General features: G+C 36.8%; 2 protein-coding genes across 2 annotated transcripts; one reads left to right on the top strand and one right to left on the bottom strand.

The window, feature by feature from the left end:
• Positions 1 to 17,293: 17,293 nt before the first annotated feature.
• On the top strand, positions 17,294 to 17,818 carry LOC113343659. The gene has a single exon (XM_026587792.1). The coding sequence runs from the start codon at positions 17,294 to 17,296 to the stop codon at positions 17,816 to 17,818; it is 525 nt and encodes a 174-aa protein (XP_026443577.1).
• A 6,002-nt stretch (positions 17,819 to 23,820) lies between these two features.
• Positions 23,821 to 25,397, bottom strand: LOC113343699. The gene is made up of 2 exons (XM_026587828.1): positions 25,182 to 25,397; positions 23,821 to 24,376 (listed from the first exon to the last, which is right to left on the bottom strand). The coding sequence occupies exons 1-2, from the start codon at positions 25,255 to 25,257 to the stop codon at positions 23,982 to 23,984; spliced, it is 471 nt and encodes a 156-aa protein (XP_026443613.1). The 5' UTR covers positions 25,258 to 25,397; the 3' UTR covers positions 23,821 to 23,981.
• Between the last annotated feature and the right edge of the window lie 876 nt (positions 25,398 to 26,273).

The following is a 26,273-nucleotide window of genomic DNA, read 5'->3' as shown; positions in this document are numbered from 1 at the left end:
AAAAACTCGGATCTAGTCCGGATTTTAACACAACACTGTATTAAGCCGCTACAGACACTAGCCTACTCGAAGTTAACTTCGGACTGGAATGTAGTTGAGCCCTAATCAATCTCACACTGATCAAGGTACAGTTGCGCTCCTTACGCCTCAAGAACCACGCCGGATTCTGCACACTTGATTCCCTTAGTTTGATCTCACCCACAACTAAGATTTGCTACGACCCAAAGTCGAAGACTTGATAAACAAATCTGTATCATACTGAAATGTCTATTGAATACAAAATCTATCTTCCATAGAAATACCTACGAGTTTTGTTCCGTCTTTTGATAAATCAAGGTGAACAGGAACCAATTGATAAACCAGACTTATATTCTGGAAGAACATCCTAGTATTATCAATCACTTCACAATAATCTTAATCGATTAATGAAACAAGATATTGTGGAATCACAAACGATGAGACGAAGGTGTTTGTGACTACTTTTCAATCTTGCCTATCGGAGAATAAATCTCGAGCAAATCTTAAAGAAGATAGTACTCAATCAAAGCAGAAAACAACAAGATCATAACAGGAAACTACAAAGAAATAGTTGGGTCTGGCTTCACAATCCCAATGAAGTCTTTAAGTTGTTAACCTACAGGGTTTCGTGAAAAAACTAAGGTTAAAGGAGAATCGACTCTAGATTATGCAACTAGTATCACATAGGAGGTGTCGGGATTAGGTTTCCCAGTTGCTAGAGTTTTCCTTTATATAGATTTCAAATCAGGTTTTGCAATCTAAGTTACCTTGGTAACAAAGCATTCAATATTCACCGTTAGATGAAAACCTGATTAGATTCAATCTAATATCTTTCAACCTTTAAATCGAACTTAGCTTGTTATATACAAATGAAATGCACCTTCATTTAGGTTTAAGTAACCGTACCTAAACGTCTACACTTAGTCGGTTCAACAATAGTTAACCAATGGTTAGCCATATGAGCACTTTCATATCAACCTTATTCATCTTCACCATAACTAGTTCAAATGACTCAAATGGAACCAGTTAGAGAGTTGTTCAATTGCTTAGATATCATAGAAGTATACAAGACACAATTGAAGCAAAATTGATATTGATTCACTCGAATCAATTCAGGAACATCATAGCCACGGTTTGCAAAAGATTGCATTCCTTATTATATAAATGTTTTAGTTCATGAACAAACCTAAGTATGCAAATGGGTAGTAGCCGGACCGAGTTTGGTTATGCCAGTACGCGTATGGGTACACATACCAATTCACACTTCCATACTCCATCAGAAATTCACGGAACCCTGTAGATGGGGAAAAACGATTTGCTGGTTTTTTAGGAAAGTGAAAAGACGACCGTTCCGATGAGACTCCTCAAACGAGCAAATTGCTTAACCTCACAAAGATGCACTGCACGGGAGTGCTTTGAGTTCAAGAGATCAATCTGTATGACTCCAGTGTAAACCAAGTCAATGGTCGTTCCAGAGTTAATTCGGTCACAAAGAGAGAGAGATAGGTGGGTTGATCTGTAGGAGGGAAGCTGAGAATTGTGGGATTAATGATGATCAAGGATTGTGGATGTGTTGAAAGTTTCTGCAAGTATATGAACTGTAGAGTTCTGTAAATAAGTTTCGATCGAGAGAATTGTTGTTTTTTCAGTCGTCGATTTTTGGACTTATTTATATTGTCATAATAGTAAACACATTGATCCCAGTAAGTGTGGCGGTTTCTTGAGTGAAAGAGTGGGAAAGTGGGAGATCGTGGTAAAATAAATTTCATGTCGTGTGGAGACTTGATTGATCGTCCACCCACTACTTTGCTAACTCCCTCAACCGCTTGTACAACTTACTCACGTTTCTCATCGTGGATTAACACACGTGTCGTAGGACGCCAAACCAAAACCCTAATTAATATCCCCCATGTGACGTGATTGATGTCTCACGAACGTGGAGTCTGCAAGGAAGACGCCATTAATCAGTTATTGACTTGTTAGACGATGAGTCTAAGTTTCGTTCAGTTGAGCATGATTGTCGAATGATCTAAGATTCATGGATTAAACATGTTTGTTGAGACGTATAGTTCTTGAATCAACATGATGGATAGTTTGAGAAAATATTGCTCGTCTGAGCAAATATTGCTTGTATGAGCAAATATTGCTTGTATGATAAATCATTGAATATTGATAGTTGAATCAATATTACTACTCTGAGCGGCGTTGCTCGCGTCTTAATAAAATTATTGAATATTGATAGTTAAATCAATATTCCTCGTTTGGTGAATTATTGGTAGCATGACCTAATAAAATATTAATTAAAATATTGGTAGATGGACTGAATGTTATATAATTAATTAGGATGTTGATTCCTGGATCAACATAAAATTATTAGTGTTTAAACTTGCTCAAAATTATAATTTGCAGAGCATTCAGTTCAAAACCCTAATTTTGATCGATTGCTGATCAGTTGGTGATTTATTGAAAATCAACTGAGTGAAAGAGGGACCGGCTACATGGTATGATGGACGACCATGTATTTCCCAGGGCTCGTGTGAGCATGCATCAAAGTCTTTTGTTGACCAGTTGGTGAAATGATGATTAAAGGCTGGTTTAATCATTTATTAAAATAGTGCCCGTCAGAGCATTGGGTAATAAAACCTAATTATGGAGAAGTGAGGGACCGACCAAGAGAGCATAAAACCGGCCCTTGGTGGTGTGCGACCAGCTGACAATCGATTGAGCAAATTCCAAGTTGGTTGGAAAGAGTTTGGACCCAATATGAGCAATTGAGCAAATTAGGTCAAAATTATAAGATGTGTGGGACCGTCTCCTCGCAAGCCTTAGGTCCTTCCTTGGTCGGTCAAGGAAGCATGCCCGTGTCTCAGTCCTGAGAGTTTTGGTATTTTCTGGTGTGCGTTTAAGCAATATTTTTGATTTTCAGAAGAGTTTGATCTTTGACTGAAATTCTTTATTTTGCTCGAATGAACAAGTATAACTTTGCCCATTTGATCAATACTTTGAGAATATTAAACTAATAATATTTTAATATTTTTTGTGAGTAACCTAGTCGCTCATGTGACCATTTGACTTTTTGACTTTTTTCACAGTTTGAGAAATATTCGAGAAAATATGGAAAAACCAGGGTTTTTGCTCAAACGGAGGAGTTTCATGAGATGAGGAAAATAATAATTATGAAAACAAGGGATTGCAAGGTGTGGGACCGGACATGGATAGGGCATGGTCAGATGTCTAGGAATCCCGGTCCCGTGACACCTTCCTCTATTTTTATTATTTTTCATCTTTGAAGGAAAATATGGAGAAACCGTGAGTTTTGCTCAAACAAGGAAAGTTGCTCGAATGAAGGAGTCTTCATGAGATCATGAAGATAATAAAATGAGGAAAAAAATAAGGAAGAGGCGTGGGGGACCGGCCATGGCGGCATGACCGGCTTGCCGGTGGGCCCGGTCCCTATGCGCCTTTTTTTATTATTATTATTTTCTCTCTCCTAGGGTTTCCTCGTTTGTCCATATTTTTGAATGCTCGTTCGTGCATCATCGTTGAGTACACTGCACTATTTTCTTGGAGCTTACTCGGTGATAGTCCAGACGCCTGATTGTTGGATATTTATTACTAATTCATGAATTCAGCTGAGAATGATTCATGAAACGGAGTAATAAAATGAATTGAATATTTATTACTAATCCATGGAATTCATTCGGGGAATTCAAGGAACGGAGTAATGAGATAAAGTGGTTATCTATTACTAATCCATGTAATCTAGTCGGGGATATCCATGAAACGGAATAATGAGATATAATAGATTATTTTCTAGGAATTCAGTTGGTGAATGACACTAGAGTTAATCTATGTGCAGAATCGAGATATGAGATAGTTGAAGCATCATATTCATTCTGAGGGGTGTATAGTCAGGGAACAATGAACGACATGACGTACTGAAGGCGTTCAGCTCTCTAACAAACAATTATGTCTAGGGAACCGCCCAATCATCAAGATTATATACACGGTCTCTCTAAATAGTCAGGGAACAACGTGTAGCGTGACGTCCTGAAGGCGTTCAACTCTCTAACAAACAATTGTGTTTAGAGAACCGCCCAATCAAGAAGATTCTATGTAGAGGTGCGTCTCTCTATGTAGTCAGGAAACAACGAACGACGTGACATCCTGAAGGCGTTAAGCTTTCTAACAAACAATTATGTCTAGAGAACCGCCCAATCATTAAGATTCTACATAGAGGTGATGATGAAATGTGTGAAGCATCAAACGCTCAGCCGGAGGCTTTTCGAGAAACATATTCATCATAGCTCTTAGAGAACGCTCACTTAGTTAGAGATCGTGAAACGGTTCACGGGTCGTAAAATATGAATCATCACATGCGTTCCTGAAGCCAAGTCAGAAACATGCAGTATCATGATTTTACGATTTTGACCTTTATCGAAAATCCACCATCAACAAACCCAAACTTCTGCCAGTACGTTACGAGTACGCATACCTAGGTTCCGGACTTCCAACAACCAACCAGTACGCGTACGGGTATGCATACTTAGGTTCCCGGTTTTGGGTTTTACACAAATGTTAATACACACTATGTTTATATCCAAACATGGTTACTTGTTCTAAACTCTCATTTCAGTCGTTGAAACTTTCTTAGAGGATGACAATAGTTGTTATCCACAAACTATTAACATCAAAGGGATTTTCAAGTTATTGAAATAATCAATATGACTTTCATCAAGAGTAAAGATGAACTTGGTTTAAGCGAAAGCTTACTAACACATATTTCGAGAAATAGATAAGCGAATTAAACTCAGCTCGAAATAGCAAATGTGTATAATTGAAATCTATATAGCAATACGACTTTTGTCTCAAATAGGAGATAAAATAGATAGACTTTTGAGTTATAGATAAGTTCAAGTTTCCACATACCTTTTGTTGATGAAGTTCCACAAGTTCCCTTGAGTAGTTCTTCGTCTTCATTCGATGAACGTCGTGGAGTCTAAAGCTCAACCACACTTACTATCCTAATCCGAGACTTAGCTATAAGTAGACTAGAAATCAAGACTTATAGTTTTGGCAACTAATCTAGACAAACAAGCTTGAGATAGCAACGCTTGTGAGTTCGACCGAGCAGTGCTCTAACAAAAAGAATCTTTCATTTTTCCTTTAGATTTTTTTCCATCATCTAGGATTTTTAACGTCTTAGATGATGTGAGATTATCTTGAGAGCCCAATAGTCTAGAGAAGAATAAACTATAAACAATCTTTGGGGATTTCTGGTATGCGTCACAGATGCCCTGAACAAGTTTCCCAAAGAAATTTCCCATAGGGACAGTCTTTTAGGAGCAATCAAACACAAACTTATTAGGCTTATCGTGTTTGTCTGCTCTGATACCAATTGAAAAAGCGGGGGTATAACAACCACACCCAATATTTCGTTTAGGCAATCTGTATGGACTAACTCCAATATACTTCCAAGAGAATCAACTAGACAGTCAGACTCAATCAAGGAAAATACATCCAAGAGTTATATCTCTATTTCTCAAATCAATCTGCAATCGAACAGATAGAAATGTGTGAGCTGGATTAATATGAGAAATAACTTGGATGGTACCAAAGACCAATATCCAAGCGTCAATCAATTTCAATCAACAACCAAAGGATGTATTCACCAATTGATTGAATTAAGCACAACCTGTGATATTTAAATTATATAAAAATATAATGCGGAAAATAAATAACACAGACACCAAAAATTTTGTTAACGAGGAAACCGAAAATGCAGAAAAACCCCGGGACCTAGTCCAGATTTGAACACCACACTGTATTAAGCCGCTAAAAACTCTAGCCTACCACAAGTTAACTTTAGACTGGAATGTAGTTGAGCCCTAACCAATCTCACACTGATTAAGGTACATTCGCGTTCCTTACGCCTCTTGAACCACGCCGGATTCTGCGCACTTGATTCCCTTAGCTGATCTCACCCACAACTAAGAGTTGCGACGATCCAAAGTCGAAGACTTGATAAAAAAATCTGTCTCACACAGAAAAGTCTATTGAATAGGTAAATCTGTCTCCATCAGAAATACCTACGAGTTTTTGTTCTGTCTTCTGATAAATCAAGGTGAACAAGAACCAATTGATACACCAGACTTATATTCCCGAAGGAAAACCTTCACAATGATCTTAATAATATGGTAGCGAAACAAGATATTTTGGAATCACAAACGATGAGACGAAGATGTTTGTGACTACTTTTTATCTTACATATCGGAGATTAAATCTCGAGCAAATCTTAGAGAATATAGTACTCAATACGATAAAACAAAGTAAGATCATAACACACAACTACAGAGACACTAGTTGGGTCTGGCTTCAGAATCCCAATGAAGTCTTTAAGTCGTTAACCTATAATGGTTCTAGGGAAAACCTATGTCAAAGGAGAATCGACTCTAGTCGCAACTAGTATCACACATGAGTTGTGGGGATTAGGTTTCCTAGAGTTCTCCTTTATATGGTTTTCAAATAAGGGTTTTCAATCTAAGTTACCTTGGTAACAAAGCATTCAATATTCATCGTTAGATGAAAACCTAATTAGAGTCAAGCTAATATCTTTCAACCGTTAGATTGAACTTGGCTTGTTATACACAAATGAAATGTGACTTCATTTAGATATGGGTAACCGTACCTAAATGTGTACACTTAGTTGGCTCAACAATAGTTAACGGAAGTTAGCCATATACTTTCATATCAACCTTGTTCATCTTAAACACAACTAGTTTAAATGACTGAAATGAAACTAGTTTTAGAGTTGTTTAATTGTTTATATTCTCATAGAAGTATACAAGACACAATCGAAGGAAAATCGATTTTGATTCACTCGAATCAATTCATGAACATTATATCCACGGTTTGCAAAAGATTGCATATTATATAAATGAATTTGTTCACGAACAAACCGATTTTAGAACTTAACCCACTCAAGTATGCAAACGGGTACGCATACCTAAGTAGCCGGACTTGGTATGGGTTCGCCAGTATGCGAACGGGTACGCATATTGTCGTACATGACCAAACTCAGTTGAATTCCCGGACTTGAACTTTTAAGTCGGTACGCATAGGAGTATGCATACTAAGTTCCCGAACTTCAACTATCAAACCAGTACGCATACGAGTATGCATACTATGGTTCCTGGACTTGGAATAACTTGCAACAGTTAGCATACAAGTACGCATACTGTGCTATATCCAATCAATGGTTAATTGTTCTAAATTACATTTTAATCATTGAAACATTCTTGGAAGATGGGAATAGTTGTCTCACACAAACTATTAGCTTCAAAGTAATTTTCAAGTTATCAATAGATCAATACGAAACATTCTGAGTCTACATCTGAAAAAGCGGAGGTCTAACAACACCACCCAATATTTCGCTTAACAATATGTATGGACTAACTCCGAAATACTTTGCTAGAGAATCAACTAGACTGTCAGACTCAATCTAAATAAAAGTATCTGAAGGAGTTAATATCTCTCTCTTGATTTGATTTTTACTCAAGCTAAAAACAATAGCGAGTCTTTATCAAATACAAGGAATAACTTGGACGGTACCAAAGACCAATGTCCAAGGATCAATCAATATCAATCAACAACCAAAGGTTGGATTTCCAATTGATGATCACGAACGCACAACCTGTATTATTTCAATTATATAAAATATAATGCGGAAAAGAAATAACACAGACACCAGAAGTTTTGTTAACGAGGAAACCGCAAATGCAGAAAAACCCCGGGAGCTAGTCCAGATTGAATACACACTGTACTAAGCCGCTACAGACACTAGCCTACTGCAAACTAACTTCGAACTGGACTGTAGTTGAACCCCAATCAGTCTCCCGCCGATCCAAGGTACAGTTGTACTCCTACGCCAATGATCCCAGCAGGATACTACACACTTTATTCCCTTAGCTGATCTCACCCACAACCAAGAGTTGTTGCAACCCAAAATCACAGACTTGATAATAAATAGATCTGTCTCACACAGAAAAGTCTAGCAAAGGATAAATCTGTCTCCCACAGATAAAACCTAGGTTTTGTTCCGTCTTTTGATATAAAATCAAGGTGAACAGGAACAAATTGATAATCCGGTCTTATATTCCCGAAGAACAGCCTAGATTAATCAATCACCTCTCTACAGTCCTTCCTGACTACACAAGCAGATTGTCGAGGAATCACAAATAGTAAGACGAAGATGTTTGTGACTTCTTTAACTTGCCTATCGGAGAACTCTCACGATCTCAAGCCAATCAATCGATTGTACTCGTACGATAGAAGATGCAAGATCAGATCACACAACTACGATAAAGTAGTATCGGTCTGGCTTCACAATCCCAATGAAGTCTTTAAGTCGTTAACCTGATTTTAGAGAAGAAAATCAAAGGTTAATGGAGATCGACTCTAGCGGGCGCACTAGTAGCACACAGACGTGTGGGGATTAGCTTTGCACAATGCTAGATGTCTCCTTTATATAGCCTTCAAATCAGGGTTTTGCCTTAGTTACAAAGCAATCCTTATTCACCGTTAGATGAAAACCTGATTTAGATTCAAGCTAATATTTCTCAACCGTTAGATCGAAAACTTAGCTTGTCACACACACTTGGGTAGACGTTTACTGGTTTCGTGAAAACCATGCCCAAACGTGTACGTGTATGTTGGTTCAACATAGTAATTCAAAAGGTTAACCATATGAGCATTTCATATTAACCTTGTTCTTCTTCACCATAACTAGTTCAATTGACTCAAATGAACTAGTTAAAGATTCGTTCAATTGCTATGAGATCTTATTTAACTACACAAGACACAATTGAAACAAAGATGATTCGATTCGATTGAATCGGCTCATGAACATTATAGCCACGGTTTGCATAAAGCATTCCTTAGTAATTTAATGTTTCATGTTCAGAGCACATCTTTAGATCATAACCTCTTAAGTTCACAAACAAGTTCGCGGACTTAAGTTAATCGGTTGAGTTTTCCAAATTCAGCAGAAATTCTCGGAAAGAGAACTTCCGCCAGTTCGCGGACTGAGTTCGCGGACCAAGCACACAAACGAGTTTCGAAAAATCCCAGTAGAAATTCTCGGTCGAGAAATTCCGACAGTTCGCGGACTCCGAGTCTGCGGACTGGGTTCACGGACTTGGCAAGCCAATTCCACAATCCTCCCGATTTCTCTTGATCAACAAAGTTCGAAAACTTCGGTTCAAGGAATACATGGTTATGTAATCTAAACTCTTATTTCAATCATTGAGACATTCTCAGAGGACGCTACTTAGCCGTTATTCACAGAACGATTCACGTCAGAGCAATTCTCAAAGTGATTGAAACTTTTCATGATTTTCGTCACTAGGTGAAGATAAACTTTATCAAAGCGAAACGCTTTACCAACACACAATTTCGAGATAAAAGATAAACAATGAATGCTCAACTCGAAATGTCAAATGTGTATGATCTAGTATATATAGCATACGACTTTTATCTCATAAGAAGTAGGAGATATAAGAGATAGACTTTTGAGTGATAGATAAGTTCAAGTCTCCACATACCTTTTTGTTGATGAAGTTACACGGTTCCTTGTATAGATCTTCGTCGTTGTATGATGAATCGCCATGAAGTCCTTGAGCTCAACTGCACTTTTCTATCCTAATCCGAGACTTAGCTATGTAGGCTAGAAATCAAGACTTATAGTTTTGATCACTAACATTGACAAACATGCTTGAGATAGCAACGGATGCGAGGTTGACCGAGCTATGCTCTAACAATCTCCCCCTTTGTCAATTTTAGTGAAAAAACTATTAATACACATGGAATACAAAAAAGATAAACTTTAGTGGCTCTTATTCCATAGTCTAATCTTCAACGTTCCTTGAAATCTTCGTCCTTCCAAGTACTCCAATGATCCCAAAGGTTGTAAGTTTAGCACCATCGTTGTTGAAGATCCGTAGCTATAACAATGAGAGAAATCGAGATTGTCGATCATTATTATACAGTGTCATAGTATTATTATATAACATCAAAGTCCAATTGTATCACGACTTTAACAATAATACTACGGTGATATGTATCACTCCCCCCTAGTCAATACTCCATCTCGATCATGGAAACCACTCCCCATTACACAATGATCCGAAAACCATATGTATTTGTAGTGTGAACTACAATATTTCTCCCCCTTTTTGTCAATAAAATTGGCAAAGGTACAAGAACGGGATCATAATGAAATTTCTACAAGAGACATTTCATAGACTAAAATAAAAATACATACCAACTTAATTTAGATGCAATCTAATAGCCGAAGCTAACAACAGTCATCAAGGAGTTTTAAGATACAAGATAACCTCTATAAAATTCCACAGCCGCACTTCCCGCAAGATATTACCATTAAGCACAAGTTCAAAAGAACTCTGCCCCATTTGATGTCATTCCCGAGAGAACAACAAGAGCGACCTTAATTTCGAAAGAAAAGAAGGATTTTGAAACACTAAAGAGATACTAAAAAGATAACAACAACAATCCTACATAAACTGAACTGGAAAGTATCTACTAGGGTTTCAGACTCAATTTCCCAAAAGATAAGGATAAACATAGGAACAAGAGTCAATGAAACGTTTTAATGAACCAAAACAACACCAATAGACTGCCACAAGTGTTGAAAAGTTGCAGTGTCTAAGGGTTTGGTGAGAATATCATCCAATTGTTGTTCGGAAGGCACAAATTCCATACTGATGATACCATTTTCATAAAGATCACGAATAAAATGGTACCTTATGTCGATGTGCTTTGTTCTTGAGTGCTCAACAGGATTCTCAGTAATTCGAATCGCACTGGAGTTATCACAAAAGATTTTCATTATCCCAGTATCAATTCCATAATCAACAAGCATCTGTTTCATCCATAGGAGTTGAGTACAACATGATCCGGCAGCAATATATTCTGCTTCACATGTATACAGGGATTGAGAATTTTGCTTCTTGTTATGCCATGCTACAAGATTGAGACCTACATAGTAAAATCCCCCTAATGTTCTTTTTCTGTCTTCTACACAACCTGCCCAATCAGCATCAGAATAAGCAGAAAGATCAGCATTAGTATCAAAAGTGTACGAGAGACCATACCCAGCAGTGTGATTTATATATCGTATGATTTTCTTTGCAACTACAAGATGAGATTCTTTTGGATCCGCCTGAAACCTGGCACAACAACCAACACTGAAAGAAATATCAGGTCTAGTAGCTGTAAGATACAAAAGGCTACCTATAATGGATCGATATAATTTTTGATCCACTTTTGTTCCTTTCTCATCCCTGTGCAATTTACCAGTAGTAGGCATAGGAGTCAGCTTAGGAGATGACTTATCCAGACCAAATCTTGATACAAGATTACGTGCGTACTTCTCTTGGGATAAGTAAATACCCTCCTTATGTTGTTGAATCTGTAATCCTAAGAAAAAATTTAACTCACCAACATTGCTCATTTCGAATTCTTTAGCAAGGGAGACTTGAAAGTCTTTTGCAAATTTTTCAGAGGTTGATCCATAGATGATATCATCTACATAGATTTGAGCAATGACAACATCTTTCTCACTCCATTTGGTAAACAATGTTTTATCAGCTCCTCCTCTTGAAAATCCTTTTCTAATAAGAGAGGTAGTGAGTTTCTCAAACCAGGCTCTTGGTGCTTGTTTCAATAGATATAACGCCTTTTTGAGCTTCATCACATGATCAGGGAAATCAGGGTTTTTGAACCCTTTAGGTTGAGCAACATAGACTTCCTCTTTTAAAATTCCATTCAGAAACGCTGATTTTATGTCCATCTGAAACAACTTAATCTTGAGAAAGCAGGCATGGGCCAATAAAAGTCGAATGGACTCAAGACGTGCCACAGGAGCGAAGGTTTCGTCAAAATCGATTCCTTCAATCTGTGAATATCCTTGAGCGACAAGTCTAGCTTTATTTCTGACAATTGTGCCATACTCATCAGACTTGTTCTTGAATATCCATTTGGTACCAACAATATTGACATTTGGAGGATAAGGTACACGTTCCCAGACATCTTGTCTTTCAAATTGATTTAACTCTTCATGCATTGCATTCACCCAAAAGGTATATTTCAGAGCTTCATCAATATTCCTTGGTTCCACCTGTGAAAGATAACAACCAAAATTGCATATATTTTGAAGTTGACCTCTTGTTTTGGTTGTAGAATCCCTTCCCCCAATAATGTTGTTGGGGTCATGATCCCTTTGAACCCAAAGATGTCGTGGAGGAACACGTACTTGTTCATCAGGAATAGCTTGATCAGTGCTCTTCTCCTCGTCACTAGAAATGTCAGGATCAGTAACAGTTGGGATAACTTCAACTGATTCTGAAATTTCTTTGACTTTCTCAATTGTCTCTGTTGGAGGCAATTCAGCAGGAGGACTATCTTGACGAAAGTTACTAGTGTCGTCGATGATAACATTAGCAGATTCCATCATGACTTGAGTTCTGAGATTAAAAACTCGAAAACCACGACTATCAGAAGCGTAGCCAAGAAAGATTCCTTCGTCACTTTTGGTGTCGAATTTCCCTTTCTTTTCTCGATCTTTCAGAATATAGCACTTACTTCCAAAACCCCTGAGATAGTGTAGATTGGGTTTTCTTCCATACCATAACTTATAAGGAGTGTTAAGGGTTTTAGACCGTATCAAGTAGCATGCTGTAAAGACAACTTCTCCCCAAAATCTTAAAGGTAATTTTTTGTTGTGGAGCATTACCCTGGCCATTTTCTGAATGTTCCTATTCTTTCTTTCAGCAACTCCATTATCTTGAGGAGTAATTGGTGGTGAGTATTGTTGAATGATCCCCAGTTCGTAAAAGAATTCGAATACCTTGGTGTCTTTGAATTCAGTGCCACGATCGCTCCTAATTTTCTTTAGTTTGCGACCTTGTTCGTTCTGGATCCTTTTAACAATAATCTTGAATTCACTCAAGGTTTCATTCTTATGAGATAGGAATGCAACCCAAGTGAATCTGGTGTAATCATCTACCATAACTAAAGAATACTTCTTACCGGCAACAGTGGGTTGTTGAATTGGTCTGAAGAGATCCATATGAATTAAATCAAGTGGAGATTTAGTGAGAATATCTCGTGATGATTTGTGGTGAACTTTTGTTTGCTTACCCTTTTGACAGGCACCACATACACCTTCAATCTTTGCATTGATTTTGGGAATGCCTCTAACAAGTTCTTTGTTAATGATCTTAGTTAGAAGGCGATAATTGATGTGACCAAAGCGCTCATGCCAAAGATGTGTAGATTCCACCTTAGTCAAATTGCAGCGGTTGCTAAACTGAGTATCAAGAAGATAACAGTTGTTTTTACCACGAGTTCCTTGAAAGATTACCTTCCCGGATTTGTCAACAATGTTACATCCATTCGCATTGAAGACAACTCGATGGCCCTTGTCGCAAATTTGACTAATAGAAAGAAGATTAACAGTCATACCTTTAACGTATACCACATCATGGATTTCTGGAACACCGGGTAGCTTGATCGTTCCCTTTTTGATAATGTAGCAACAACTTCCATCTCCGAACGTTACAGGACCTCCTTCGTAGTCAACCGATGATACAAACCAAGTGAGATCTCCTGTTATATGTCGACTACATCCACTATCAAGAAACCATTGAAAATGAGATGTGGATATTAAAACAAAGGCACCCATACTACTAGTACTTCTCGATTTAGAGTTTCCTGGTAGAGTTGTACGAACTTTTAGAGAGTCATACAGTTTTTTAGCTTTCTTACAAAGATTACTTGGAACATTAAGACTCTTTTGAAAGGACATACAAACTTGTTGTATATGATCGGATGAACCACAACATGAGCCTATTCTTTGAAGATTGTCTGACTGGTTCCTTGTCATATCAGTTTTCTCAACATTCTGTCGTTGATTGCTATCTGAGTTATGACTTTTCATGAGAGAGGAACAACTGAGATTTTTCAACCTTTCAAGGGAAGTATTTCCGGATATCAAATCCTTAAGAATTGCAATTTCAGCAACAAGACCATTGTTGATCCGTATTTGTTCATCCAACCCTTTTTGAAGAGATATCAGTTTGCCAGACCTTTTCTTGCGGTTGTTTTTCAAAACTGGTGAAGCGTTAATTGAGACTTTATAATCCATAGAGTTAGATCGCTACAAACAGGGACTTGTTAGGTCTTAAACGTGTTTGCCTTCTCTGATACCAATTGAAAAAGAGGGGGTCTAACAACACCACCCAATATTTCGCTTAGCAATCTGTATGGACTAACTCCAAAATACTTTGCTAGAGAATCAACTAGACTGTCAGACTCAATATAGATAAAAGTATCTCAAAGAGTTAATATCTCTCTCTTGATTTGATTTTTACTCAAGCTAAAAACAATAGCGAGTCTTTATCAAATACAAGGAATAACTTGGACGTTACCAAAGACCAATTTCCAAGGATCAATCAACAACCAAAGGTTGGATTTCCAATTGATGATCACGAACGCACAACCTGTATTATTTCAATTATATAAAATATAATGCGGAAAAGAAATAACACAGACACCAGAAGTTTTGTTAACGAGGAAACCGCAAATGCAGAAAAACCCCGTGACCTAGTCCAGATTGAATACACACTGTATTAAGCCGCTACAGACACTAGCCTACTGCAAACTAACTTCGGATTGGACTATAGTTGAACCCCACTCAGTCTCCCACCGATCCAAGGTACAGTTATACTCCTACGCCTCTGATCCCAGCAGGAAATTACGCACTTGATTCCCTTAGCTGATCTCACCCACAACCAAGAGTTGTTGCAACCCAAAATCACAGACTTGATAATAAACAGATCTGTCTCACATAGAAAAGTCTATCAAAGGATAAATCTGTCTGCCACAGATAAACCCTAGGTTTTGTTCCGTCTTTTGATATAAATTCAAGGTGAACATGAACCAATTGATAATTCGGTCTTATATTCCCGAAGAACAGCCTAGATTAATCAATCACCTCTCTACAATCCTTCCTGACTACACAAGCGGATTGTCGAGGAATCACAAACAGTAAGACAAAGATGTTTGTGACTTCTTTATCTTTCCTATCGGAGAACTCTCACGATCTCAAGCCAATCAATCGATTGTACTCGTATGATAGAAGATGCAAGATCAGATCACACAATTACGATAAAGTAGTATCGGTCTGGCTTCACAATCCCAATGAAGTTTTTAAGTCGTTAACTTGATTTTAGAGAAGAAAATCAAAGGTTAATGGAGATCGACTCTAGCGGGCGCACTAGTAGCACACAGACGTGTGGGGATTAGTTTTGCACAATGCTAGATGTCTCCTTTATATAGCCTTCAAATCAGGGTTTTGCCTTAGTTACAAAGCAATCCTTATTCACCGTTAGATGAAAACCTGATTTAGATTCAAGCTAATATTTCTCAACCGTTAGATCGAAAACTTAGCTTGTCACACACACTTGGGTAGACGTTTACTGGTTTCGTGAAAACCATGCCCAAACGTGTACGTGTATGTTGGTTCAACATAGTAATTCAAAAGGTTAACCATATGAGCATTTCATATTAACCTTGTTCTTCTTCACCATAACTAGTTCAATTGACTCAAATGAACTAGTTAAAGATTCGTTCAATTGCTATGAGATCTTATTTAACTACACAAGACACAATTGAAACAAAGATGATTCGATTCGATTGAATCGGCTCATGAATATTATAGCCACGGTTTGCATAAAGCATTCCTTAGTAATTTAATGTTTCATGTCCAGAGCACATCTTTAGATCATAACCTCTTAAGTTCACAAACAAGTTCGCGGACTTAAGTTAATCGGTTGAGTTTTCCAAATTCAGCAGAAATTCTCGGAAAGAGAACTTCCGCCAGTTCGCGGACTGAGTTCGCGGACCAAGCACACAAACGAGTTTCGAAAAATCCCAGTAGAAATTCTCGGTCGAGAAATTCCGACAGTTTTCGGACTCCGAGTCTGCGGACTGGGTTCACGGACTTGGCAAGCCAATTCCACAATCCTCCCAATTTCTCTTGATCAACAAAGTTCGAAAACTTCGGTTCAAGGAATACATGGTTATGTAATCTAAACTCTTATTTCAATCATTGAGACATTCTCAGAGGACGCTACGTAGCCGTTATTCACAGACCGATTCACGTCAGAGCAATTCTCAAAGTGATTGAAACTTTTCATGACTTTCGTCACTAGGTGAAGATAAACTTTATCAAAGCGAAACGCTTTACCAACACACAATTTCGAGATAAAAGATAAACAATGAATGCTCAGCTCGAAATGTCAAATGTGTATGATCTAGTCTATATAGCATACGACTTTTATCTCATAAGAAGTAGGAGATATAAGAGATAGACTTTTGAGTGATAGATAAGTTCAAGTCTCCACATACTTTTTTGTTGATGAAGTTCCACGGTTCCTTGTATAGATCTTCGTCGTTGTATGATGAATCGCCATGAAGTCCTTGAGCTCAACTACACTTTTCTATCCTAGTCCGAGACTTAGCTATGTAGGCTAGAAATCAAGACTTATAGTTTTGATCACTAACATTGACAAACATGCTTGAGATAGCAACGCATGCGAGGTTGACCGAGCTATGCTCTAACAACATCAAATGAATATCTCACACAAATCATGTAAGATGTTACCAAACGATTTTCACATAATCATTTTTTGGCTTTCGTCAAGAATAAAGATGAACTTGGTTAAAGCGAAAGCTAATCAACACATATTTCGAGAAATATGTAAGCGAGTTAAACCCAGCTCGAAATATCAAATGTGTATAATATAAAGTCTATATAGCTATACGAATTTTGTCTCAATAGGAGATAGAAGGTTGTCTTGATTCATTTTACCTAGGCGATTAATGAGCTGAAATCTATTTGCAAGAATGGTTTTTGGGATGGTGCTGAAATAGGGAAATAATATCATCCCATTAGTTAAATGTAGTTTGCAAACCTTATGATGAAGGTGGTTCAGGAGTTAGAGATGTGGAAATCACTAATATTGCAGCTAACTTAAGACGTATGTGGGACTTGGTTAGTGGTAAGACTACCATCTGGACAGAGTGGATCCATATTAACATTATAAAGAATCAAGATTTCTGGACACTTAATGTTCCTCATGATGCATCCTGGTATTGGATAAGGATTCTAGTGCAGCGATAAGTGACCAAGGACATGTTCATGCATATTATTGGAAATGTGGAGAAAACTAAGTTTTATACTAATTTGTGGCATCCTAATGGTAAGTTAGTTGATTGGGTCAATAAGGATACAATTGATGAGCTCTGTTATGGTTCTGACTGTCGAGTGGCAGACTTTCTAGACAATGAGGGTTGGTATTTTCCTGATGCTATGAAGGATGAATTGCAACAGACTGTTTTACAACTCAAGGAGGTGGATTTTGATATGTTTGTGGCAGATATGGTTGTATGGAAGCCTAGAAAATTTGGGGAGTTTACAGTGAAAGATACTTATATAGCTCTGGATGGTGAGAAGGATGATATTATGTGGAAGAATCTTGTGTGGTTTAAATCTCATATGCCTAGATATTCTTTCATCACTAGGTTATGTTTGCACGGTGGACTGAAAACCAAAGATAAAATGGTGAAATGGGGCTTATTATCAGTTGTTACCTGTGTATTATGTGAGGAAGGACCTGAAACTGAAGAACATCTGTTTCACTCCTGCATTTTTTTGTGATGGAATCTGGTTGGGTTTATTGCTTGAAATGCGAATTTATAAAAACACTTGTCGGAGCTAGAGTGAGGAAATCAGTTGGTCTGTGCAAGCTTTTGCTGGCCAGACTCTAATTTCCAGAGTAGAGAAACTGATTTTTAATAGCTTATTTATCACTTGTGGAGAGAGAGGAATAGTAGAGTGTTTGTTGGTAAATTTTCTTCTGCCGATCAAGTGGGTTTTTTAATTCTGGAGGATGTTAGAGTTAGAGTTAGCTTTATTCAGTGCAAGGATGTAGATAACTCTCATTCTAGGAGCTATATGGACAGACTTAGAGTCAGCTGTCAGTTTGTACCTCTATCTATTATTACTTATTGCTCTTGGTTGTTCCCAGACCCATACTTGATTATGATGAATATTGATGGTGTTAGAGCACTGCTCGGTCAAACTCGCATGCGTTGCTATCTCAAGCATGTTTGTCAATGTTAGTGATCAAAACTATAAGTCTTGATTTCCAGTCTCTTATAGCTAAGTCTCGGACTAGGATAGTAAGTGTAGTTGAGCTCAAGGACTTCAAGGCGATTCATCATACAAGTAGAAGATCTACTCAAGGAACCGGTGGAACTTCTCGACAAAAAGGTATGTGGAGACTTGAACTTATCTGTCACTCAAAAGTCTATTTATTCTAACTCCTACTCTTTGAGACAAAAGTCGTATGCTATATATATAGACTAGATCATACACATTTGGTATTTCGATCCGAGTATACCTCGCCTATCTATATCTCAAAATATGTGTTGGTAAGTTTTTCGCTTCGACCAAGTTTATCTTTACCTAGTGACGAAAGTCATGAATGTTTCAATCACTTTGAAAATTGTTTTGACGAGAAATAGTGTAACAACTATACAACGCCCTCTAAGAATGTTTCAATGATTGGAATGAAGTTTAGATTATATAACCAATGGATTCCTTGAACCGAAGTTTTCAAACTTTGTTGATCAAGAGAACCGGAAGTATGGCAAGTGCCAAGTCCGCGAACTGCCGAAGTTCTCAAACCCGAGAATTTCTGTTGGAGTTGACAAACTACTTGCGTGAGCCAAGTCCGCGAACCCAGTCCGTGAACCAGCGTAGTTCTTGAACCCGAGAATTTCTGCTGGAGTTTGTAAACTCTATCCGGTGTCTTAATTCCGCGAACCTAGTCTGCGAACTTAAAAAGGTTATATATCTAAAGATGATTTCTGAACTTAATATTAAAAGACTAAGGAATGCATTTGCAAACCGTGGCTATTAAAGTTCATGAACTGATTCGAGTGAATCAAATCATCTTTGATTCAATTGTATCTTGTGTAGTTACATAAGATTTCCTTGCAATTGAACAACTCTATTAACTAGTTCATTTGAGTCAATTGAACTAGTTATGGTGAAGAAGAACATGGTTGGTATGAAACGCTCATATGGTTAACCTCTTTGGGTAGACTATTGTTGAACCAATAATGTACACGTTTGGGTGCGGTTAACAAACCTAGAAGCGTACAGTCATTTGTGTATGGAAAGCTAAGTTTTCGATCTAACGGTTGAGAAATATTAGCTTGAATCTAAATCAGGTTTTCATCTAACGGTGAATATTGATTACTTTGTAACTAAGGAAAAACCCTGATTTGAAAGGCTATATAAAGGAGACATATAGTATTATGTAAAACTAATCCCCACACCTTACGTGTGATACTAGTTTGCGTACTAAAGTTGTTTCTCCTTTAACCTTAGGTTTTCTTCTTCTAAAACCAGGTTAATGACTTAAATACTTCATTGGGATTGTGAAGCCAGACCGATACTACTTTTATCGTAGTTGTGTGATCGGATCTTGCATCTTCTATCGTAATAGTACAATCATATTGATTGGCTAGAGATTGTGAGAGTTCTCCGATAAGCAAGATATAAAAAGTAATCACAAACACCTTCGTCTCATCGTTTATATAATTGAAATAATACAGGTTGTGCATTTGAATCAATCAATTGGAAATCCGACCTTTGGTTGTTGATTGATATTGATTGATCCTTGGACATTGGTCTTTGGTACCGTCCAAGTTATTCCTTGTGTTTGATTATAGACTCGCTGATTTCTATTAGCTTGAGTAAATCAAAACAAGAGAGAGATATTAATTCCTTGAGATACTTTTGTCTAGATTGAGTCTGACTGTCTAGTTGATTCTCTAGTAAGTGTTTCGGAGTTAGTCCATACAGATTGCTAATCTAAATATTGGGTGGTGTTGTTAGACCCCCTCTTTTTCATATGGGTCAAGAAAGGATCATTCAGGTGGTTGGGGAGCTCTTTTAGGGAACTGCTCAGGCATTATCTTGGCTGCAGTAAAAGGAGACGGTCCTCCTATATCTGCTAATGTTCATGAACTACATGGTGTGGAACTGGGATTGAATCTTGCCATTGTGAAAGGTATTAAGAAGATTCATCTGGCCATTGGTTTTATGTATATATATAATTTGATGGTATGGAAAAACAGTAAACCCTCTTGGAGTTTGATTCAGATTTGGCGCAGGGTAGAAAAGTTGAGACCCTTTTTTTTAGGTTCTAAAAATTTCGCATATATTTCTGGAGGATAATAGAGCTACTAACACGCTAGCTAGCTATCACCCCTATGTTAAATGGATTGATGTCAGTGTGCAGGAGTTTTCTCCCGAGCTTTGTGAGATAATTAGAGAGGATATGGAGGGGAAGTTGTACCCTCTTAGGTAGTTTGCTGTTTTGGTTTCTTCTTCCTTTTTTTTTTGTTTTATTTTTTCTTGTTAGGGGGTGGGGTGTGGGGTGGGTGTCCCTTTATCCCCAGCTGATTGATAAAAAAAAGAACGATTTTTTGGGGACCATGTTTTTTTTTTACCATGATTTTATTTTGCATAAGAAATTTTGAAGTAAATCTAAGTCACCCCTTATCTAAATATTTATGTTAATACCAAAATGACCATTTCTAATAAACTTTGTATATTATTAGTTAGTGTAGTGTTTAGTTGAATGATTTAGTTGAGTTAATTAGTGAGTAGTGAGGTTATATTAATAAATTGGTTTTTTTTTTTCTAAAAGAAGAAGATGGAGAAAATACATTTTTTTAGATTGGTGAATATGAATTGAGTGATTCGAGTGATGATAGTTCCTCCGAAGCAGAATTTCTCTCCTAGAGTATTCGTTAAAGCTGCTTGAATTTGCTAAAACTTTCCTAAAAATGAAAATTTTCTAAGTAGATTTCGGCGAGGTCAAACAAGTTCGGCTACAATATTTGAAGAACAAGTAGTCGAACTTATTTGGAAATGCAGTTCGGCTAATGTTTCTGAAGACGCATGTAGCCGAAGTTTTCGATAATGGAGTTTTTGCTATGTTCGGCTATCGGGTTCCATAACAGGTAACCGATTTTTTTTCTAGAGTATACAGAGTAATGTTCGGTTTCCAACATAAATTTTCGACTAAACCTAACTCAACACAAGAGTTTTCATAGTGAAGTTCGGATAAGAAAATTTCTCGAATAAACCGAACTCAACATATGTGTTTGCAGAGTAAAGTTCGGTTAGGAGAAAAAATTTCCAACTAACCTAACCAACCGAACTCAAAATATTGGTTTCCAGAGAAGGGTTCAGTTAGCAGAATTTTTTTTGCGAACCAACCGAACTCAGCATTTGTTGTTCTATACAAGAGTTCGGTTAGGGGATAAAATTTTCTAACTAACCTAACCTAACCTAACCAACTGAACACAACATATTGTTTTTCAGAGGGGAGTTCGGTTAGAATATTAATTTTTTTGCGAACCAACCCAACTCAACATTGTTTTTGTATATAAGAGTTCAGTTACGAATAAAAAATTCGTTATAGCCGAACTGTTCTTCGTGTTCTTGGTTTCAGAATGTTCGGTTAGCAAACTAGGGTTTTTTGAACTTCTCCTAACCGAACAAGCTACTATCACTTTCATTTAAATCCTATTTTGATGATTTCTACTCAAATTTTTCAATCAAAAACGAATTAATAGTGATGGGTTTTTCAATTGAACGAGGAACGTCGCGAAAAGAGGGAAGAGGAAGAACACAATTTTTTTTCAAAACTAAAAGTTTTCGCTGCCTCTCCTCTCTCTCACGTTTTTATTTTTTTTAATTTCATATTACTCGCTTGCTTGCTATATAAGAAAATTATTTATTTAAAAAAGCAAAAAAAAAAATTATATTAAGCTCTAAAAAACCAAGGTAATATTCTTTGATTTATAAAAACACCAGTCATATTATTTGGCCTTAACAAAAACCATATTCAATAAAAATGAAACAAAACCCCATTTCCATTTAAAATTGTTAAATTTAATTTTCATTACTTTATATATTTCTAATCCTGCCCTTCACTATATATATGCGTATAAATCTTTCTTCTCCTCTCATAATTTCATTTCTTTTCCCCCCATCCCTTATCACCACCACCACCCCATACCGCCGCGTCACCACCAAACCACTACCACTTCGAGAGATATGATACCAACACCTCATCTTCTTCCTTATTTTTTCGCCTACTACCATTTCACATCGCCACCAACAACACCTCTGCCGCCACCAAACCGGATACAATGTTCAGATCTGATATCAACACAACCTCCTTCATCGCCTCCTCCTCCCCCTTCACCACCAGCAACATCACCTTCTCCTCCTACTTTTGTACCACCAGCAAACCCAAAACCATCTCCACCAACATCGCTTTCTTGTCTTATTCCCCCAACCCCACCAACAACACCTCCTACTCTTCCTCCGCCACCACAACTAATAAGATGAACTCGATTGATAGCAATATAATGGAATGTGAAAGTGCGCCGAAATGATATCCATGTATTCTATTATTATTACAAACTCAATTATAGAAACCAAGGTGGTGATGGTGGCGAATAGATCTCATGGTGGAAATAAAATATCGACGAGGATTTCAATTTCATATGCTTATTGTATTGGGAGAAACGATGAATTTTAGAATGGTAATTTGAAGTTGGTAAGTAATTAAAATCTTGTTATCTCATTGATTTTTTTTAATTAAATTAGATACCTGATCTTGTTTTGTTGTGAATTTTGTTGGAATTGGGAATTATTGTAACTACTTCACTACTAAGTCCTATCGAGAGTCGCATTCAAGACCAATTCATCCGCCCCCACAGTTGAAAGGTTTACGAGAATTCACCCAAGTCTGTTGTTCTTGGACCTAAAATTTTGCCACATCTGGTCTCCCAAGTAAGAAGAAAAGGATTCTGAATACAAGTTCAATTCCCAACAAGAAGATGAGGACTTGTGGTGGCTGCAATTCGTTGACTACTCATAACCGAAAAACATGGCCTACGAAGCAGATGTGAAGTCTTTTGATACTGATAGACTTCTATTTTTATTTCAGACTAGTCTAATTTGATTTTGACTACAGTTCATTAACTTTCATTTTTCACAATTAACCATGTTAATTTCCTGCTGGTGTTTCATTTAGTTTAAGTTTTCCTTTTATGTTTCACCTGCAATATGTTGGAATCCTTTTTGGTTTCATCAATTCTACTGTTATTTTGGAACCAAAGTAGGTTGGAACCCTTTTTGGTTTCATCACTGCTTTTTTAACTGTGCATTATTGAGTTGTCCAATGTCGGAATTGGCTTGGATTTTTTCTTTTGTCGTGTTATGAATTATTCCCATGACTTTTTACCGTTGTATCGAATGTCGATCACCAAAAAACGATCCTTGTTGTGTTTCCTGTTATAGTTTAATACTTCGTTGTAATTATACTTCTCCCTTTGAACATGAAAATGTTTCATGCCTTGAAATATATCAAAATTTTGAGTTTAAACCAATCTGTGATACGACCCTTTTCCTTTTGGTTTCACCTGCAATATGTTGGTACCCTTTCTGGTTTGATCATTTTACTGCTACAATGGAACCAAAATATATATGTTGGAACCCTTTTTGGTTTCATCAAAAAACAGACATAACATTTTGCGACAATATGGTTTGGGTTAAACATAAATGAGATAACCATAATTGAAACCATCCATAAACCATTTAAACCTTCTATAAACTATTATAAGCATTTGTTGACAATACACTAAATTTTATGTCTTCGTTTATAATTCTTTTAGTGGTTTTCCATCAAGATCGTAGATTTCATCATCTTATTCTTTCCACCAAATTATTCATTCACGAACAAGTTTAGCTTCTTCCTTAAATGCTCATCTATGACTAGAGTTACTTGCTCCATCATTTGTAGACCAAAAGTTACAGAAAGCTGCTCGGGAGTGGTCTGCAATATCAGATTCTTTATTCTCTTTAACTTGAAACAATCTGGTACTAGACGTGGACTTTTCTTGTCATATGTACTTAAGATCATCTTCACAGCTACCATTTTTTTCTTCAATTCCTCTTCCTTCATTACATCTTCATAGAATGGTTTGTAGAAATTCCAAAATGAGCATGCTACAAGGGCCTTCATATGCTCTTTCTTATTTTCTGTCAAAGCCTTTCTTTTAGGAGTCACCATACACAAATGTGTCAATGAGCACCTAAACGAATCTTCGCGGCTTTTCGCTGCAAAACAAAACTGATTTTAGACGAAACAAGAATAAACTAACACTGCCAAACCAATACTAGTAGAACCAATAAGGGGAGGATGATGAAACCAAAAATAGTTTCATCAAAATGACCAGAATTAACCAACACCACCAAACCAGTATCGGTGGAACCAAATTCGACAAGGAAAAAATGATGGAACCATTAATCAACACACCGACAGTTCAGGTGTAATCAAGTTCAACAAGGAAAAATTGATGAAACCAAAAATGGTTTCATCAAAACTACCAGAATTAATCAACACACCAACAGTTCAAGTGGAACCAAATTGGACAAGGGTAAAATGGTGAAACCAAAAATGGTATCATCAAAACTACCAGAATTAATCAACACACCAACAGTTCTGGTAGAACCAAATTGGACAAGGGGAAATGATGAAACCAAAAATGGTTTCTTCAAAAATGGCCATAATTAACCAACACCACCAAACCAGTACTGGTGGAACCAAATTGGACAACGGGACATGATGAAATCAAAAATAGTTTCATCAAAAACATCAAAATCGAAACCAACACCATCGAACCAGTTCTGGTGAAACTAATCCAACAATCAAAAAAAGTTGAAACCAAAAAGTGTTTCATCAAAATGAGCAGAATCAATCAACAACACCAAACTAGTTCTTGTGGAATTAAATCTAACAGTTGGAAAATGTAAGATCTGCTCTCACCAACCAGTAATGAACAATAATGTGAACAATATGAGACAATAATAAATAATGATCTTATTATTGATCAAACAACATGAGACAAAGGGTTCGATTTACCTTTTGGAGGATTTTTAATCGTCTTCTTGAGTTGTTCATCTTTCTTTCTCTCTTGTTGAGCATTCTTCTTCACCATTTTAACCAGTTTTTGTGATTTTTGTTTTACTTTTTTGAATTTAGGTCATAACTTGTCTCGATCCATGATTTCTAGTTTCTAACAATCCATATCTGGAAGAAAAAAAAAAGAGGTTCCAATAGAAGAAAATAGAATTGGAATAGAAAATGAGTTTTGCATACCTATTTTTTTTCCTGAGAGATTAGGAAAGAGAATTAGACGAAGATACGGTGGGGATGATTTGTTGTTTGTTTCGGAGCTGAATTAGATGAAGGGGTATTTTAGACAGTTCTAGAATTTGGGGTTTCTATTCATCTTTTATTTTGGTGGAATTATCTTATACGGATGTTGACAACCTTGGGGCTATAACGCACGCGTTATTTTTATTTTGGTTAATGATTTATTTATAGTAGACATATATGATTAGGTTTAGGTGGTTATTAGGTCATTATAATCTAAATTAGGATAAAAAGTAAATTAGTATTTTTCTAACTTTAGAACACCTCTTATAAGTATAGGGAAATTCATATTTTTATTTTAATATAACCTTTTTTTCTCGGAAAAAAAAAGTATAGTGAAATTGACCTAATCAAGTCATGATCCCCAAAAGATCGTTCAAAATAAAAATATAGAGTGTTCTTGATAGGAGGTTTGGGTTCAATGGGTTGTGGAGCCTTAAGATAGAACGATTTTTTGGGGACCATGGTTTCATTCGGGGTAAAGGCATTAGAAGTAATTATAGGTCACTCCGTATCTAGTTATTTATTTAATACCTAATCCGTCCTCTTAATTAATTTTAGGTTATGATTAGTGAATGATTTAGTTAAAAATAATTAGTGAGATTAAATTAAAAGATGGGTTTATTATTAGTTGAGTAGAATTATTGAGAGAGTAGAGTTAGAGAAGATGAAGGAGAAAAACATGGAAAATAAATTTTTTTCCAATTCACTAAGTTTGAGTATTCAAATGACGAAAACTCATCTGATTCTTCATCTCCATCCTCTCCTAGAATATTTGTTAATCTTCAAAATGATCCG

The sequence above is a fragment of the Papaver somniferum genome, unplaced genomic scaffold (genome assembly GCF_003573695.1).
Source record: "Papaver somniferum cultivar HN1 unplaced genomic scaffold, ASM357369v1 unplaced-scaffold_65, whole genome shotgun sequence".
In the NCBI taxonomy this organism is placed as follows: Eukaryota; Viridiplantae; Streptophyta; class Magnoliopsida; order Ranunculales; family Papaveraceae; genus Papaver; species Papaver somniferum.
The sequence above is the reverse complement of the archived record's forward strand: the minus strand, read 5'-3'. Positions and strand labels throughout refer to the sequence as shown.